Source organism: Lithobates pipiens, unplaced genomic scaffold, assembly GCF_037356315.1.
Source record: "Lithobates pipiens isolate NorthernLeopardFrog02 unplaced genomic scaffold, aLitPip1_a1.2 Scaffold_30, whole genome shotgun sequence".
Taxonomy (NCBI): Eukaryota; Metazoa; Chordata; class Amphibia; order Anura; family Ranidae; genus Lithobates; species Lithobates pipiens.
Window position 1 is genome coordinate 87,554,884 of NW_027507791.1, and position 18,493 is coordinate 87,573,376.

The 18,493-nt window shown below is 44.6% G+C and overlaps 1 protein-coding gene across 1 annotated transcript in view; it reads right to left on the reverse strand.

Moving 5' to 3' along the window:
* The window catches only part of STARD9 (StAR related lipid transfer domain containing 9), a 314,211-nt gene that overhangs the window by 135,190 nt on the left and 160,528 nt on the right, over positions 1–18,493 (reverse strand). Inside the window, exons 10-14 of the mRNA XM_077464565.1 lie at positions 16,820–16,887; positions 16,638–16,735; positions 15,717–15,920; positions 7,557–7,654; positions 1,124–1,201 (exon numbers count right to left, since the gene is read on the reverse strand). Of these exons, the coding sequence (XP_077320691.1) occupies positions 1,124–1,201; positions 7,557–7,654; positions 15,717–15,920; positions 16,638–16,735; positions 16,820–16,887 (546 nt within the window). The remainder of the gene's footprint in view (positions 1–1,123; positions 1,202–7,556; positions 7,655–15,716; positions 15,921–16,637; positions 16,736–16,819; positions 16,888–18,493) is intronic.

An 18,493-nucleotide genomic window follows, 5' to 3' on the forward strand; every position in this document is an offset into this window, starting at 1 on the left:
GGTGAAAAAAGCACTTGTGGGTTTAACCAATCTTGTTTTTATTTTGTACAATTCTCCTTTAACGGGGCGTGGCAAGGGGTGTGTCCTATGCCTGCATACTTTTGCTGATAGGTGTCCCTCATTCCCATCTCAAAAAGTAGGGAGGTATGCTTACAGCTTCAAAAATAAGTCAGCAATTAGCTTAGCTTCCATATATTGATTATGACATAGTCCCTTTAATCTGAGTCCTGTGCAATCTCCTGCATCCACAGCACACAGAGCATCTTGCAGGGTCAAAAGTGGTGCAATTCTGTAGCACCAACCACATTCAACATTAATTTGACAATGATTAATGGCTGGAGAGAAAACCAACTTTTTTTTTTACACTTTTTGTAGGCGAGAGACAAGTAAGATACATTATGATCTCTGTATGCAGCTCAAGGCTTCAGGCATTTTGAAAATGAGACTGAAGTGAACATTTATAACTAAAGTTTCTAAAGCAGCAAACTTGGTCCACAGACCAAAATTGAATCATAGTTATGGCAATGATTATTTAAGGTTTGGCACAGTAATTTCTAGTCGGTATTCTCTATTTCCGCACCTTCTGAGTCACTAATTTTAAACAAAAATGTATATCAAAAAAGTGAGAAACTTCATGAGTTCTTATCTGTATATATTCTCTGGGTTGAAGCTAGAGGGTCAGTCAGGTTTTTCTAGCATTTACAGAAATTTTCGTAAAAAAAAAAAAAAAAAAAAAAAACTGGAGTCAGTGGAACGAATAGTGACCAATCCTTGGTATCAGAGAGGAATAATGCTTCACTGTTGGTGTCAGTGGCAGAACTAGAGTCCCATCTTTGGTGTTCGTGGGAGGAATTGTGCCCCATCTACGGTATCAGAGGAAGAATGTATGCCCCATCATTGGTGTCCATGTGAGGAATAATTCCCCACTGTCAGTGTCAGAGGGAGTGTCCCAAGGGCCAGATAAAGGCAAGCAATGGGCCACAGTTTGGAGACCACTGTTCTAGAACATCAGGAATATTACAGACACCAATAAACACGAATAACCACACAACTCTAAAAGTAAGGAATCTGTACAGGATTTGAATAAAGTACCATATTTTATAGAAGTTTTGCTAGAACATACCAATTCAAAATTCCTCAGCATAGCTTTCAGTCTGTTAATTTCTTCTCTTAGCTCTCTGATCAGTTTAACATTGGTATCCTGTAGAAAATAATAACTTTATCATCACCAAATATTGTGCTGCGGGGCCTCATGCAAAACTACTGCAAAGCAACAAGCTACATGTTTTATCTTAGTCACCCAAAAATAAAAAACAATTACATGTGCAAAAAATAATATTGAAGAAAGTTCTCCAAGTTTATGAAACTGAACTTCTTATAGGGAATTCCTGGTAAATATGGCTCTCAGGTTTCTTCTAAAATATTGCATAAATGGAGGAGGTATGGAGTTTTTAAAGAGCAATGCCCCAAAAAACTGACTTTGAGTAAAGAATTTACATGGAAAGCAATAACGTAGGCTTACTGTGGACAAGTGCGGGTGTACCAAGATGGCCACAATAGAACATCATTAAGGTTGCATGTTTTGATGGGTAGCGGCTTTCTGATAGAATAAGGGCTCCGTAAGGGGTGTTGTCACTGCCCCCCCCCCGCATGGATTCCAATGGGGGGGGTTTCAAGCACATGATTAGTTCCTGAGGCTCGAATAGGCTTCAAAAAAGTTTGGTCTGCGGGTGCAGAGCACTGCTCCCCAAGCACACCCACTTATGTGACAATAGCAAATGAATATTCGCCATTGTCTTCCTTATTCTCCTTCCAGCCAATCAGGAAGCCCCCTATTTGCCAGGGAGTCTTTGTGCCCCCTCCCCCCAAACTTTTGAGCACCAGCCGCCACTCCCCTTTACCATTCATTCTGTGAATGGGCAGTAGCAATTCTATCATTCAAATGCTACTCCTCCATTTACGGAACATGATGCAATGTGTGAAAATAGTAATAAAAGCAATATGAATGGTGGATAGGGTAGAAGTAGATGATGGGTGTGGAGGCACTAAATGTAATATTTTTACCAGATCAGCAGCCTGTAGGCAATGGGCTGATCACCATCACACATGACTAATGTGTTTGGTGCTGTAATCCAAAAAAGAAATACTAAACTTCAGCTTTAAATCTTACATATAGTAGAGATTGTTACATGGAAAAAATAATTTTCTATCCATGTATTTCATGTTTTATCCATCCAACTTTTATAAGAGAATAACTACCAAATACAAACAAGAAAAACAAAAAAATAAAACCTGTTTTCTCTAACTCTCAACTCATCAATTATAATGTATAGCCACATAAAAGACTTAAATATTATTGACCATTTTACAAGCTTTCCTTTCTACGATGGTACACTCTTTCAAATACAATGCTCCCATTCTAGTCACTGGTTCCATGCCAAATTCAGGCACAAACAGGCATTTTTTTCTTGTACTATATTTCCCCTTAGTCAGTTCAAACAATGGATGAACCATTTTTAAAGCACAAAAAAGAAATAAAAAGCATAACCTTTGGTTAGCACTAGGGATGAGCCGAACACCCCCCGGTTCGGTTCGCACCAGAACTTGCGAACGACCCCCGCGTTCGGTACGAACGTTAGAACCCCATTGAAGTCTATGGGACTCGAACGTTCGAATTGGAAAGTGCTAATTTTAACGGCTAATATGCAAGATAGTGTCCTAAAAAGGGTTTGGCGACCTGCCTCCTGCCTCAGGGGACATGGTTCACTGCAAAAAAAAGTTTTAAAAACTACCGTTTTGGCGGGAGCACTGATTTTAATGACGATTAAAGTGAAAAAAAAAAAGTGAAATATTCCTTTAAATATGGTGCCTGGGGGGTGTCTGTAGTATGCCTGTGAAGTGCCACGTGTTTCCCGTGTTTAGAACAGTCCCTGCACAAAATGACATTAAACGGAAATAACACCATTTAAAACTGCTTGCGGTTTTAATGTTATATCTGGTTCCTGCAATATGGTTGAAAATCCTTGAGAAACATGGCATGGGTAGCCCTCCCTGCCCATTACCAGCCTATTTGGGTCTTGTACACATATTAAGGGGAACCCCGTACCCATATTAAAAAAAGGAAATGCGTGTGGCCCCCAGGCCCTATATACTCAGAACAGCAGTATACAGGCGGTGCAAACAAGACAGGGACTGTGTAGGTTTGTTGTGTTAAGTTGAATCTGTTTGTCATTTTCAACCGGTACATTTTTAAAGTGTAGCTCCAGTCAAAAAAACTATTTTTAAGCTTTTTGGAAAACATAGGGAAGGGTTATCACCCCTGTATAATTTGTTTTGTCGTCCATCTTTTTTCATCTCACTTGCTGCTGTCTCCTTGCGTTTGCAAGTAGGAGATGTTTGTAAGTTGGATGTTTGAAAGTAGGGGCCTGCCCTATATTATAGCGGTATGTACTGGGTACAGAGCACGCAGACAGCACGCACTATCTCCTAACACTACTGACTGCAAGCTCTATTATTAACCACTTGTTAGCCCAATGTTTGCATAAAGTGAAAGATGAAGTTATGCTGAGTAAATAGATATCAAACATGTCACTCTTCAAAATTGCACATGCCCGTGGAATGGCGCCAAACGTCGCTACTTAAAAAATCCCCATAGGCAACGCTTTAAATATTTTTTTACTGGTTACATGTTTTGAGTTGCAGAGGAGGTCTAGGACTAGAATTATTGCTCTCGCTCTAACATTCTCGGCGATACCTCACATGTGTGGCACATGCGAGCACATGGGGACATGGGCGCTTTAATTTTTATTTTATTTTTTTATTGTTCATTTTACTTTATTTATTTTAGTTTGACATTTTTTCCCCCAAAATATATTTTTGATCACTTTTATTCCTATTACAAGAAATGTAAACATCCCTTGTAATAGGAATATGGGGTGACAGGTCCTCTTTACAGTGAAATCTGGGGGGTCAATATGACCCCACATCTCACCTCTAGGCTGGGAAGCCTGAAATAAAAAATAAAAAAAAGATTCTGGCTTTGATGGTACTGGCGAGTTGGTAGAAGCACCGGAGGGCGGTGAGGGGTGGGGGGCGTCTATGGCTGGGTATTTCAGGGTATCACCGAGTATGGCTATGTATCTCTGAGTATGGCTGGGTATGGCAATTTATGGCAGGGTATTACAGAGTATTGGCGGGGTATTGGCGGGGTACTACAGAGTAATAGCAGGGTACTGCAGAGTATTGGGGGTACTGCAGAGTAATGGCGGGTACTGCAGAGTAATGGCGGGTACTGCAGAGTATTGGGGGGTACTGCAGAGTAATGGGGGTTACTGGAGAGTAATGGGGGGTACTGCAGAGTAATGGCGGGGTACTGCAGAGTAATGGCAGGGTACTGCACTGCAGAGTAATGGCAGGGTACTGCACTGCAGAGTAATGGCGGGGTACTGCAGAGTAATGGCAGGGTACTGCAGAGTAATGGCAGGGTACTGCAGAGTATGCACTGGTATTGCAGAGTATTGGCAGGGAATTGAGGGGTTAAATTCGGTGAGCAGCGATGTGGGCACTGCAGATGCAGCCCACATCGCTGCTGACACCGATCTCTTTCCCCTCCGCTGTACCGATCGGTACAGAAAGGGGAGGGAGGAACAGGCGTCATAACATGACGCCGGTTTGTTTCCAAGTGATCACTCTGTCATTTGACGGAGCAATCACGTGGTAAACGGCCGCTATGAGCGGCCGTTTACCGTGATGCGCCGGGTCCTGTGGACCCGGCGGTCACGGATGCTCTCGAGTGCGCACACCTCGCACGCGAGAGCAGAATTCTGGGAGGCCGTTAATTAACGGCCTCTCTGAGTTAAACAACCGCCCTGAAGCCGTTAATCGGCAATGGGCAGTTGTTAAGTGGTTAAAGCTAGATCACTAGCTATATAGGTGAGGTGAATATAGTGGTGTATACTGCAGTCAGGGCACAGACAACAACCACTACACAGCAGCAAGATAGGAAATCAGCCAAAAACGATTGGTGTGTACTGTGTTGAAGGTACACAGAACACCCACTGCTTCAGATGCAAAGTAACACACTACAGGAGGCCGCCTTAAAGGCGGCCTTATATAGTGTGGGGCGTGCACTACACAGCCTGAGCTATGATTGGCCACAGGCATCCTGCCTGTGGCCAATCATGGCTCTCCTCGCTGCCGGCGCTGCGATTGGCCAAGCATGCGGGGTCACAGTGCATGCTTGGCCAATCATCGGGCAGCAATGCACTGCGCCAACGCAGTGCATTGTGGTCCGCGCGCGTGTCACTCGAATTTTGACGCGAACGGCCAAAACGTTCGGAATTCGCCGAACGCACGAACAGCCAATGTTCAAGTCGAACGTACGTTCGACTCGAACACGAAGCTCATCCCTAGTTAGCACATTCCATTAGAAAGCCCCATGGAACCCATTTTGGTATACAGTATATTGCAAAAGGTTGTAGTTATGAAGCTGCTGAAATTTTATAAAATTAGTGTGCAGTAAGAAGCTCTGCATTTAAAGCAGAACTGCGGTCATCTTCCCATCTATTAAATCCTCTGCCTTTGTTGTTTTAACTTTGGATAGTAAAATTTTTTTTTTTTCTGACAGTAAATACCTTATACTGCCCACTTCCCTGTCTGGTAAAAAAGCCTAAGCTTATGACATGCAAAGCTCTCTCGCACTCTTGAGAGAGTCTGCCGGGGGGGGGAGTCATAAGAGGACCAATGAGAGCTGCAGACCTGGAGGTGTGCCTCTGTGTGTCTGTGTAAATCCAGGAAGTGCAGCAGGTCAGCTGCCCACAGTTATAATGGCGACAGACAGACTCAGTGGAGGGAGATTTCTGCAGCATATTTGGCAAGTACAGAATCACAGTATAGATCAAATAATATGCAAAGTGGTTGAGGGGAGCTTCAGAATGGCAACAATGTTTTTATTACAAATTATGTGAGCAGACTGCAGTACCCCTGTAATATAAAAAAAAAAACCTAACATTTGTTTTTGTATGAAACAGCACTCCCCTCCGTTCAAGTACCTTTTTAACCACTTCCCGACCAGCGCACGACGATGTACGTCGACAGAATGGCACGGGCAGGCATATTGGCGTACATGTACGTCCAATATTCGATGCCGCCGTGCCATCGGGAGCGCGCCCCCGGCGGCGCGCTCCCACGCTGGTCGGGACCCCCGTGAGTCCGGTCGCGGGACCCGCGGACTCGATCGCCGCGGGCATCCCCGCGATCGTCTCACGGAGCGGCCGAATGGAGGAAATGCTGTGTAAACAACATTTTTCCATTCTGCCTAGCAACTAGTGACGCTGATCTCTGCTCCATGTGATTGGAGCAGAGATCAGTGTACACTAAATGAAAGCCCAACCCCCCCACAGTTAGTAACACACCCCTAGGAACACTTAACCCCTACACTGCCACCCACTGGTTAACCCTTTCACTGCCAGTGTCATTTACACAGGAATCACTGCATTAATATAGCAGTGATTACTGTATAAATGACAATGGTCCCAAAAATGTGTCAAAAATGTCCGATGGGTCCCCCACAATGTCGCATTCACAATAAAAATCGCAGATCGCCGCCATTACTAGTAAAAAGAAAAATAATAAAAAATTATTAATAAAAATGCTATAAAACTATCCCTATTTTGTAAACGCTATAACTTTTGCGCAAACCAATCAATAATCGCTTATTGCGATTTTTTTTACCAAAAATATGTAGAAGAATACGTATCGGCCTAAACTGAGGGAAAAAAATGTTTTTTTATATATTTTTGGGGGATATTTATTATTACAAAAAGTAAAAAATAATGCGTTTTTTTCAAAATTATCGCTCTATTTTTGTTTATAGCGCAAAAAATAAAAACCGCAGGGGTGATCAAATACCACCAAAAGAAAGCTCTATTTGTGGGAAAAAAAGGACGTCAATTTTGTTTGGGAGCCATGTCGCACGACCGCGCAATTGTCAGTTAAAGCGACGCAGTGCCGAATCGCAAAAAGTGGTCTGGTCTTTGACCAGCAAATTGGTCTGGTCTGAAAGTGGTTAAAGAGTAAACTTCCAGTGCAGTAAACATAATTAATGAACCCAGTGGACCTGAGGGGAATAACTTTGAGAAACTTGCTTCATTAGAGAGTTTAAATCCATGGGGACCTTCAACTCTCTTCAGATCCAAGCATATGTTTGTATTTCATACAGTCTGTGGCTAATTAAAAGAAAAGTAGAGAAACAGAGGAGAACGATTCTAAAAAATGCTGTACAGACTTTGGCCCATTGTCCTGCTGCAAAGATAAATCTAAAAATCAGAAAACCAAGGATGGCTGCAGGGTAAGAAGAAATAAGGCTTACGTGAAGTTTGAATGAGTTGTACTTTAATAAGCTATAAAAAAGAAAAAAGCAAGCAAAACCAAGGCAGTTGTGGGCAATATGTTGCCCTTCGATGATCCATGTACCAAGATGACTCATCAACTTGGACAGGATTCTCCTAAGGGCTGTTCAGATTTTTATCAGGACATTTCAGAAAACTCACACTTACCTCATTCACTCGAGGTTTATTGATGATGTTTTTGGCATTAGAAGCATATCTCAAGGTGCTTATTGTTTCATTATAGCTGTTGCTTGCAGGAGATACAGCTGGAATCAACACAGACAGAAATGTGATGCACTACATATGGAGAGGTAGTCATATAGGGGATGATTTACTAAAGACATTTAGGCTGTTCACTTTGCAAGTCAGTTTGGTGAAGTTTCACTTTGTCAAGAATACCAAATCATGAGCAGGTAAATAATAAAAAAAGGATTTTACGTTGAGTAAAGAAATCCTATTTTCTCTTTCGTTCATTGACGGACACAGCACTTTAATCTTGACCTTAGGGACATCCCCAGTGTCAAAAACGAGGGGTGGGAACAGCAAGAAAAAAAACTCCACCTATAACAAAAAACTCCTCCTCAGGAGTCGCAACCTCAAAACGGCTGTAAAACCTTGCGGCTGAAGCACGCATCTGAAGATGTGCCCACATTTGTAAAATTTGGTGAAAGTGCCAACGGACGACAGATGCTTGATGTCGGAAAGCCCAAGAGGTACCAATTGCCCTGGCAGAATGTGCAGCGTCAGGAAAAGGGGGTGCCCGCCCCTTTATGACATAAGCCTGAACCGCGATCTATCTGATCCACTGAGAAATGGTGACCGACGAGACCGCCAGGTCCTTATTCGGACCTGCCACCGATAAAAATAGAGTCAGACCTCCAGAAAGGAGCCGTAGCAGACAGATACACCTGCAGAGCCCGGATCACATTCAAAGAATGTAAAGCAACCTCCTTGGGATGCGACGGACGAGGACAAAGACGGGAGCACAATTTCCTCATTTAGATGAAAAGCCGAAACAACCTTTGGAAGAAAAGAAAGCTGCGGACGCAGCACCGCCTTATCCTTGTGAAGTAAGGAGACTTGCATGACAAGATCGCCAATTCAGAAACCCGCCTTGCAGATGTAATAGCCACTAGAAAGACTACTTTCTGAGAGAGTGTCAACAACGGGATCTCCCTAATGTTTTCAAACGGTGGTTTCTGAAGCACCGAGAGCACCAGATTCAAATCCCACAGTGGCAGTGATGGTCGTACAGGAGGAGGCACATGCCGAACCCCCTGAACAAACGTACCCACCAATGAGTGAGTTGCCAACAGTCGCTGAAAAAAAAAAAAAGACAGCCAAAGCTGATACCTGCCCCTTAATGGTGCTCAATGCAAGTTTCTGAGCCACTCCTCGCTGCAAAAACAGCAGGATCCTGGAAACTTAATATGTACGTGGACGCCACCCTATCTCCTCACACATGGAGATGTAGGCCTTCCACCTGCGATGATAAATCTTATGGGAAGAAGACTGCCGCGCCTTCACCATAGTGGAAATCACCAAAGCCGACAGTCCTTGGTCCCTCAGCACCTGGCTTTCAACAGCCATGCAGTTAAAACCAGCGACGGTAAATTTGGGTGAAGTATCGGACCTTGCAACAGCAGGTCCTCCCGCATCATCGGCAGCCGCTAAGGAACATCTGCCACCATTCGTACTATGTCGGCATACCAAGGATATCAAGGCTAATCTAGGGCAATCAGAATCACAGGTATCCCCTCGGCCTCCACTCGGTGTAGCAGATGAGGGAGGAGTCGGAGCGGGGGAAAGGCATAAATCAGCCAATAATGCCCCCACAGAGCCACCAATGCATTCGACATGTCCACCCAGGGATCTTTTGACCTGGCCACAAACCTCTGTACCTTCCGATTGAGCCGATAGGCTAAGAGATCCACATCCGGCATGCCTCCCCTTTATCAAATGAGCTGAAACACTTCCGGATGCAATGACCATTCCCCCTGCTCCAGCATCTGACGACTGAGATAGTCCGCCTGCCAGTTTTCTTCCACTGTAGGATGTGAGAGACCTCCAGCGCTGCAGCTGAGTACCTTGTCCCTCCTTGATGATTGACATACGCCACCGCCGTGGTGTTGCCCGACTGGATCCTGACCAGACGCCCCTGAAGCCTCTGCGACCATGTGGAGAGGCACCGCCTGATCGCCCGAAGCTCCAGCACATTGATCGGCAGGCGGGATTGTTCCTGCGTCCAGCGACCTGTGCCAATTGGATGCCCCAAACGCCCCCCCCCCCCCCCCCAGCCGGTCAGGCTGGCATCTTTCACGTGATCACCGTCCAATGAAGAGGAAGGTACGACTTCCCGGACTGAAGGGCGGAAGACCTCAGCCACCAGAGAAGTGAATCCCTGACTGGCTGACTCCAGGGATGTCGGAGATTTGCCCCATTTTGACAGAATCTCTTTCTGCAAGACTCAAGTGTGGAATTGAGCATACAGTACCACCTCGAAAGTGGCTACCATGAGGCCCAGAACTCGCATTCAGGAACGCAGAGACGACCTCCTGCGTGACATCGGTAACTGCACCGCAGATTGAAGAGTCTACAGCTTGTCGGAAGGGAGAAAAAGACTCTCGCCTCTGAGGAGTCCAGAATCAATCCCAGGTACTCCAAGCACTGAGTCGGCACCAACACCGACTTCTGGAGGTTCAACACCCAACCAAACTCCCGGAGAGCCTGTATGGTGATCGCCACATCCTCCCTTAATTCTGAGGCAGAAGCTGCTCTCAGGAAGAGGTCGTCCAGGTAACCCACTATTGTGATCCCTCGTCTCAGCAACGCCATGATTGGGGCCAGCCCCTTAGTGAAGACCCTTGGTGCCGTCGCTAGGCCAAAGAGAAGAGCTACAAATTGGTAGTGCTCGTTCCCGATCGAAAATTGCAGAAACCTCTGGTGTCTGACGCATATGGGGACATGCAAGTATGCGTCCTTGATGCCCAAAGACGTCAAGAAATCCCCTTGATGAAGTGCAGTGACCACAGAAAGAACCGATTCCATTCTGAACCTTTGCACCTCCTCGAAGCAATCGAGGGCCTTAAGATCCAGCACCAGAGGGACCCCTTCCTTCTTTGGGACTACAAACAGATTGGAGTAGAATCCCTGAAACCTTTCCGACATCGGGACAGGTACTATCACACACCAGCAGTAGGTCCTGTACTGTCCCAAACAGGGCCTCCTGACGAGCCAGAAGAAGATGAAGGTTGGAGGGAAAAAATCTGTTTGGTGGACAAGAAATAAACTATCTTGTAGCCTGACGAAACCAGTTCGCAGACCCACTGGTCGGAAAGGAGGGAGGTCCACCGGACTGCACACTCCCGAAGGCAACCCTCCACCCGAGAGTCGGGCGGGGCAAATGTTCATGCGGCAACAGATTTGCTCGCAGGCTTGTTCGGCTTGCAAAACCAGGGACGCTTTTGTCCCTCAGCGGGCACCTTGTCGGACTGGGAACGCTTACCTGCCAACCCGGGCGGACGAAAAAATTGGATTTTTAAAACAGCTTAACTGTAAAATCCTTTTCTTTGATGTACATCAGGGGACACAGAGCCATAGTAATAACTATGTGGGTTATATCGGCATATCAGGTGCTGGACACTGGCACGCCCCTTAAGGCGTGAACTTCCCCCATTACTGGGAGTCCTCAGTTTTGTAGCCAAGCAATCAAAGTGTATAAGAAGAAGATAGGGACCTCTGTGTCCCCTGATGTACATCAATGAAAAGGATTTTACAGGTAAGCCGTTTTAAAAATCCTATTTTCTTTTCTTACATCAGGGGATACAGAGCCATAGTAATAACTATGTGGGGTGTCCCATAGCAATGGCAACTGAAGGGGGGGGGATAGAATCAAGGAAACAGGAGGCCAGAGGACTCATACTGCAGCCTGCAGTGTATGCTGTGCCCAAAGGCAATCTCCTCATGACCTTTAATATCGATTTGAAAAAAAAAAAAATATGATAAACGTCTGAACCAAAGACCAATGTTGCGGTCTTACAGATCAGAGCCATAGAGGCCTGATGATGCATCACCCAAGAGGCACTAATCGTCCTGGATGAATGTGCTCTTAATATGAGAAGGAAGAATTTTCTTTAAGCTGAAGTTTTATCAATCACTTAACAAACCCATTTGGAAAATAGTGGATCTTGACGCTGCCTGTCCATATCTTGGACCCTCTGGCAGTACAAACAAAACCTGTGTTTTGCGAACCTGAGCGGTCACCCTTAAATAGATTCTGATCGCTCTTACTACATCAAGAGACTGTAGTGATTTATCTTTCTTAAATTAAGGCTTCTAGGGAGAAAGAAGGAAGAATAATATCTTGGTTTAAATTAAAACCTGTTACTATTTTTGGTAAGAGTTCAGGATGAGGACATCAAATCACCTTGTCCCTATACATGATGAAATATGGCTCTTACAAGACAGAGCCGTTAGTTCCAATACTCTTCTAGCAGAAGAAATGGGAAGCAAAAAAGATTATCTTTCTTGTCAAAGAACCAAGAGAATTTCTTATAAGGTTCAAACGGCTGATTTAACAAAGCCGACAAGACCAATTTTAAATCCTAAGGATTTAGAGGTGCCTTGATAGGGGGAATAAACTGTGTTACCCCCTGAATAAGCTACACACCAAGAGAGGGAAGCAAGAGGCCATAGGAAAAGACATCAACATGGCCTGGATCTGGCTCTTGATAAAAGTCAAGGCCAGCTTCATTTCAGATCCCATATGCAGGAATCCTGCCTATTGACATACCTCCAGGGGTGCCAACCCCTGGATCCATACCAAGAAACCTAAGACACTTGCGAAAAAACTGAGGACTCCCAGTAATGGGAGGGGTTATATGGGGAAAGTTCACGCCTTAAGGAGTGTGCCAGTGTCCAGCACCTGATATGCCGATATAACCCACATAGTTATTACTATGGCTCTGCGTCCCCTGATGTAAGAAAATAAATTCTGAGTGGAAAAGGAGGGCCCCTGCCTACAGTGTGGCTCCTTACCCTTTCTGGGCTGTGGGAGAAAAGTACTCTTTCCCCAAGTAACATTCTTAATAAGGTCATCCAGTGAGGCTCCAAATAACCTCTCACCTTGGAAAGGCAAATCTGCCAGCGCTTTCTTAGATGCCTGGTCCGCAGACCAGCATTTAAGCCAAATCAAGCGACGTAGCACCACCGCTGATACCGAGGCTCTAGAAAGCAAAGGGCCACATCACAGACATACTTAAGGCCATGCACCAACTGGTCTGCCAGTTCCACGCAAACTGGGGAAACCTGTTCCTTCCCCAACTTGCAGTGCAACAACTTAACCCATTCCGTAAGCGTTCGTGACACCTGGGCCGTGGCTAACACTGGTCGCAATGCTGACCCCACCATCGTAAACATGGACCGGACAACCACCTCGGCCCTTCTATTGGCAGGGTCCTTGAAAGAGGAGGACCCTTTCACCTTATTTAACCTGGATACCGGGGGGTCAACAACCGGAGGAGATGTCCATTTTTTTAGGAAACTCTCAAAGGGGTAACACACCATCATTTGTCTCGGGACTGAAAAGGCCCGCTGCGGGCGTCCCCACTCCTTGTAAATAAACTTTTCAAAATAAGTTAAATACGGAAACACCTTAAAAGTGCGGGTCAGCTTGTGGGACCCAAAAGGCACCAAAACCTCTGCAGATGCCCCCGTCGTATCCTCCATCTTTAAGGTATTCCGCACTGCTGTGATATGCTCCTACTAGCGCTTTCTCCTGTGCTAACACTAACGTGGAGTATTCCTCACTGTCCGAATGGTCCTGGTCCGCATCCTCTGAAATGTGAGAACAGGGGCTGCCTGCCACAGCGGGACCAAGTCTGAATCAAAGCGTGGGGGGCGCGTTTTTTTTACCCCCCTTGCGCCCGCACGCTGCTTACACCCTGGCAACAAATGGTTTCAGGACAGTCGACAGAGCATCCATAGGCACCACAGGTGCAGGGGAACCGGTTGCTAAAACAGGGGTGTCTGGAGAAGAAGCGCCAGCCTCTGACGCCATGCCAAACCCACGCTCACCTGTCACCCTTAGGGACCTAAGGCAAGCAAACACAAATGTCCACCCTTCTAGTTGCCATAGACTGAGGGACCCCACACAGGACTTACCACCCTGACCCAGGTGCTGCCATGTGCTGCTGCCATCTGCGCTCCTCTCTGCCCACCACGAGGTGTCCTGTGTCCTTTTCGCGCTGTACAAGTCTAAAACAGCAACCCAGCAATAGAGTACCACCGACCTGAGGCTACTAGGAAATGGCTGCCGGCTACCTCAGCAAAAAACGCCCAAAAACGCTAGGAAAATGGCAGCGGTTACAAGAAAATCGGCGCGGCTACGGTTCCCGCAGCCCGCAGCAGCCAGTTCCCCCACATGGCAGCACACAGACATTCAAAATGGCAGCCTAAACAGAGAAAAAAACGAGCGGACCACCAACCGTCCAGAGCAGCCCCCTGCCAGGACCCAGAGACCACCCAGAGGACTCCGGCCAGGTACGTGCTCTGCACCCCCTATGCCCAGTCACACAGCAGCCCCTAGAACAGGGAGGAGTTGCAGGGAGAGAGAGAGACCCCCTAGTCGTCCTCCCAGGGAAGGCCCAGCTGCTCCATCTTGCCGAGACAAGTGGAACCATACTTACCCCTCCTGCAGGGCTACACTGTGACTCGGACAGCAGTAGCCTGCTCATATGTGTGCCCCGGAACATATAGCTCACCAGCCAACCCTGGACCAGAACGGGGCATGTAGTGGCCGACCTAGCATGTAGCTAAGGTCTGCACACGCTTGAAAGCCAGGCTGGTGAGACTACCAGGATCTATATTATCCAGCCTGTCACCCAGCCCGGCTGTTGATTGTAGATCACAGGAACCAAAAACAGCAAAAATGAAAAAATTCCAAGGAACATTGGTCTCACAAGGAGCCAGGTACTTGTAGACTAGGCAGAAAAAAAAACTAAAGTGCTGTGTCTGTCAATGAACGAAAGAGAAAACATTTTTTGGCACTGATTGGATTATGAAAGTCAGGAGAGCTTCAACTCATTCACCAAACTTTGGGACAAATTCCCTTTGCTTTATTTAGTCTCTTTGCCTTTAGTAAACCAACACCATAATCTCAGCTATAACAATGATGCTGTATATTTTCAAAGTCATGATATTTCAAAGCCAACAATAATTGTATTCTGCTGCCCTATAATCCCTGTGACAGCAGCATTTATACAGGATGATAATATATAATATGTAGGAAGCCTCTCACTAGTTGAAATTTTCAATTTCTATGGATTCTGATGGTAGGTCTTTTTTGATCTCTAAAAAAAAAAAAAAAAAAATCTATAAAATAAACTTCCTTTCCTTTGAATTAAGTAGGAATGACAACTTTCTTTCATGCTCTCACTTTTACCACTAGAGAAATGTTATGAAGAGGGATGGTTCTGATGTAGACAGAGTTTCTGATTTTCTTCTATATGCACGTAACTATGGGAGCCATGAGAACCCCATAGGCAGCAAGGCTGCGTATGCAAGAGTTTCTTGGTCTGTGAATGGAACAACTGACATGATGCACTGAGAATCTGAGGCCGCGTACACACGGGCGGACTGTCCGCCCAACTAGGTTCGTCAAACAGTTTGACAAACAGTCCGTTCAAAATTAGCATGAACGGACTTGACTACACACGATGAACGAACAGTCCGCTGAAAACTTGCGCGATGACGTGAACGGCACGTACGACGGGACGAGAAATTCGAAGTCCAATACACTGCAATGCAACCTTCGCCGTGTAAATTCTTTCTGAGCATGCGCGAGACTTAGTTTATCGAACAAGCCTACACACGAGCGGACTGTCCGCTCAAACCAAGTTTCAGCGGACAGTCTTACGGAAATTCCGAAAAACTTTATTCGTCAGACTGTCCGCTGAAGCCCACACACGAGCGGACTGTCCGCTGAAACACTGTTCAGCGGACAAAGTTGGGCGAACAGTCCGCCCGTGTGTACGCGGCCTGAGAGGTCAGTATATCTGTATATACAATGTATAGACTGAGGAAGCTTAAGGCTTATTTAAAGAGAGTGCCCATGTTTGCAACTGAGTTCAGCTGTTTTTATATATATATATATATATATATATATATATATATATATATATATATATTTATGAGAGATAATACATGATGGTATGTAAAGAGAGCATTTATAACCCATGAACTAGAAATATAGTGGCAATGATAAGAAATTCAGCTAGATACGTTTGAATACTGTCATTTTACTCATGTCTAAGTGAAAGAGAGCCTTACTAGCAATCATGATTGTTTTTGAATTGCCTCCAAGACTGTCCTTTAAAAGCCAGGTCAAGATAGAGTCTCTGTAGGGTACAAATGGCTGGCGCTTTGATCCACTGATGCTACTTCCAGATGGGCTGCTGCCTTGGATTCCACTATCCCCATCACTGATAATACTGTTGATGCTCTGGCAGCTACTACTCATCTGAGAATTATGAGCTGAAGATAAAAAAAAATAAAACACGTTTAAGCTCAGTCATTCAATTCTGACAATTGAAATAGATTGATATTCTGTAAGGCCGGCCATAGACAGAGTGAATTTCTTTCCTGCAACCACTGTCTGTGTTGACAGGGGAATCCCTCTTGCAGAGCCATTGTGTTCTGCAGAGGGGTGGAGGGGGGGCAGGGAAAGCCAAGACAAAACATTTTATATGCGATTATAGCTAGTGACTGTTATAGTCACTAGCAATAATCGTATATAAAATCCGGCATGCTGGTTGTACCCAAGTTGATCGATCAATCAACTTGGCTACATTCAGCCTGCCCATACATGGTTCAAATCTCTGAACCCATTGAGAATCAGGCTGTCTATGGCCAGCTTAGCCAGAGAACTACAATCAACTAGTTCACCAGTATTAATATCACATAATCAGGGGTATAAGGCAATGTTGCTAGGGTCAGTTGCTTACAGGATTTTTATAGCATTAAAGGGGATGTATAGAGATATTACACAAAATATATTTACTATGTCTCAGTTCAAAATATTAATTGATAACATGTCTAATGCAAGCTGTGATTTGAGCCTTTAGCCAAGGTGTAGTGCTTTGGGAATCCTTTGACATGAATTATATATATGCACACTTATTTCTTCTTCTATTCACCAAACTAAATCTAGCCTACTAATAACAATTTACTATCACAGATTAGAACATTTACCTAATGCAGAAATAACAATGCCAAGCGTTACTAGGGATCTGTTGATGTTGGAGCCCTCTGTCAGTCGGTCTTTGCAGTAATTTGGAGAAGCTCTTTCACTAAACAGGGACAATATAAATAATCAACCAGTTTTAATGACCAATAATGCCAACAATTCAACCATGAAATTAATAATTACTCACCTCCCTGCTAAATCCACCAGGTTAACTTTGCTGGTTATTTCTGATGGCAAGTTATCTTCCAAGATTGCCTGAATAAATAAATTAACCTTGGTTATTTGTATACATACTAAGACACAGAGGACATTTTTTTTTATTTTTTAGTAGGAAGTTGGAGCTTGCTTCATGAAAGCAGCATTGTAAGGGTCACTAATTTACCAATTGTTTGCCAGTAATATTTCCTCAAAGATTATTTTCTTGTTTAATTACTATTTCATCTCTATTCTTTGTCCTGGTACACAGGAAGGATGCAGAGTGAATAAGAGTTCTAACTCCAGGAGACCTATGAAGCACCATCTGCAGGGACAGTCACCAGGATATTACAGAATAGAAGGATAGGGTATATATTTCCTGTGTTGTACTCTGTCAGATATTACAAATACTAAAATGAGAATTATACCCAGAATACAATCGAATATGTCTCCTTTCTGAGGATAGAGGCCTTGCTCACAGACACAATTAAAATATTTTATTGGCTGGTTAACTTTCTTTTTTTATCAGTTATTAAAAATGTACTGTATATGCTGACTCAAAACAGCAAATATGAATGATATATAAACATATTGTGGTATTGGGTTGATTATACACATATGACAGGTGCTTTTCCAATGAATTGCAGCAGTCCAAATTGTATTTTAGTGCAAGGCAGCCTACTTTTATTAAATAGAACTGAAAGTACAAATAACATCAGTTGGCTGCATAGGTGTTCTTCCACATCAACATGAATAGTTAACTGAAAATGCAGAGCCCCTGGGCTTCTATCAGCAGTGCAGGTGCTCTTCTTACCAGTCCCTCTGACTGGGTTTTCCAGCTCTCCTGGTTCACTTGGCTCACTTATCCTCTAGTCACAGTGCCCTGCTGCATGGCTCTCTCCTGGCTTCTTAATAGGGGTTCTCCTGACACCCCAATAGGAGCCCATGTGACATCTGTGTGAGACCCCCCTGTCTCCAAACTGGGAGTTCCAGGGCTATCCTTAGGCTTGAGCATATAACGACCCTGCTCACCTGTTTACTCACACAGGTTGCAAGCATCTAGTAACATCCAGACACAGTGTCCCACAAAAGAGACAATTTGAAACCTTTACGCTCCAGGCCCCAATCCATGTTTACAGAATCCAGAGAAAATCAAAAACACGTCTTTCTCTGCTCAGAAATGAACCTTGCTTTAGGCCTTAATCCTGTGTCATTTTCTTCTACATTTCCACAGTGGTAGAGCCTCGCACTGTCACGATATGATGATTATTCAAAAGTGTTGATATCTAGTAAGTGATCCACTCCAAAGCCATAAACTTGCTTTGTACCTTCTCTAATCTGCAGAAAACCCCTTTAAAAGAAAGGTATGCTGGTGGATACCTAAATAACCCCTACAGCTTTAATCACATCATTTACCTGTAATGAATTAGGTCCCATGTTGTGCAGAAAGTTAGATCCTGGAGAAATCTTCATTGCAGGGATGCCTGTCCTCTTTAGATGTTCTGGTCTTCTTTCTCCTCCTCCATTTTTCCAGAATTTTTTTTTCATTGATTACACTGCTATATATGGGGGAGAGTCTGATCTGTCACAGGATTCTCTCCTTCATTCCCAGATTGTGTAGGAAGCAGTGTAATCAACTAAAGAACTTTTCCATTGGAACATCTTT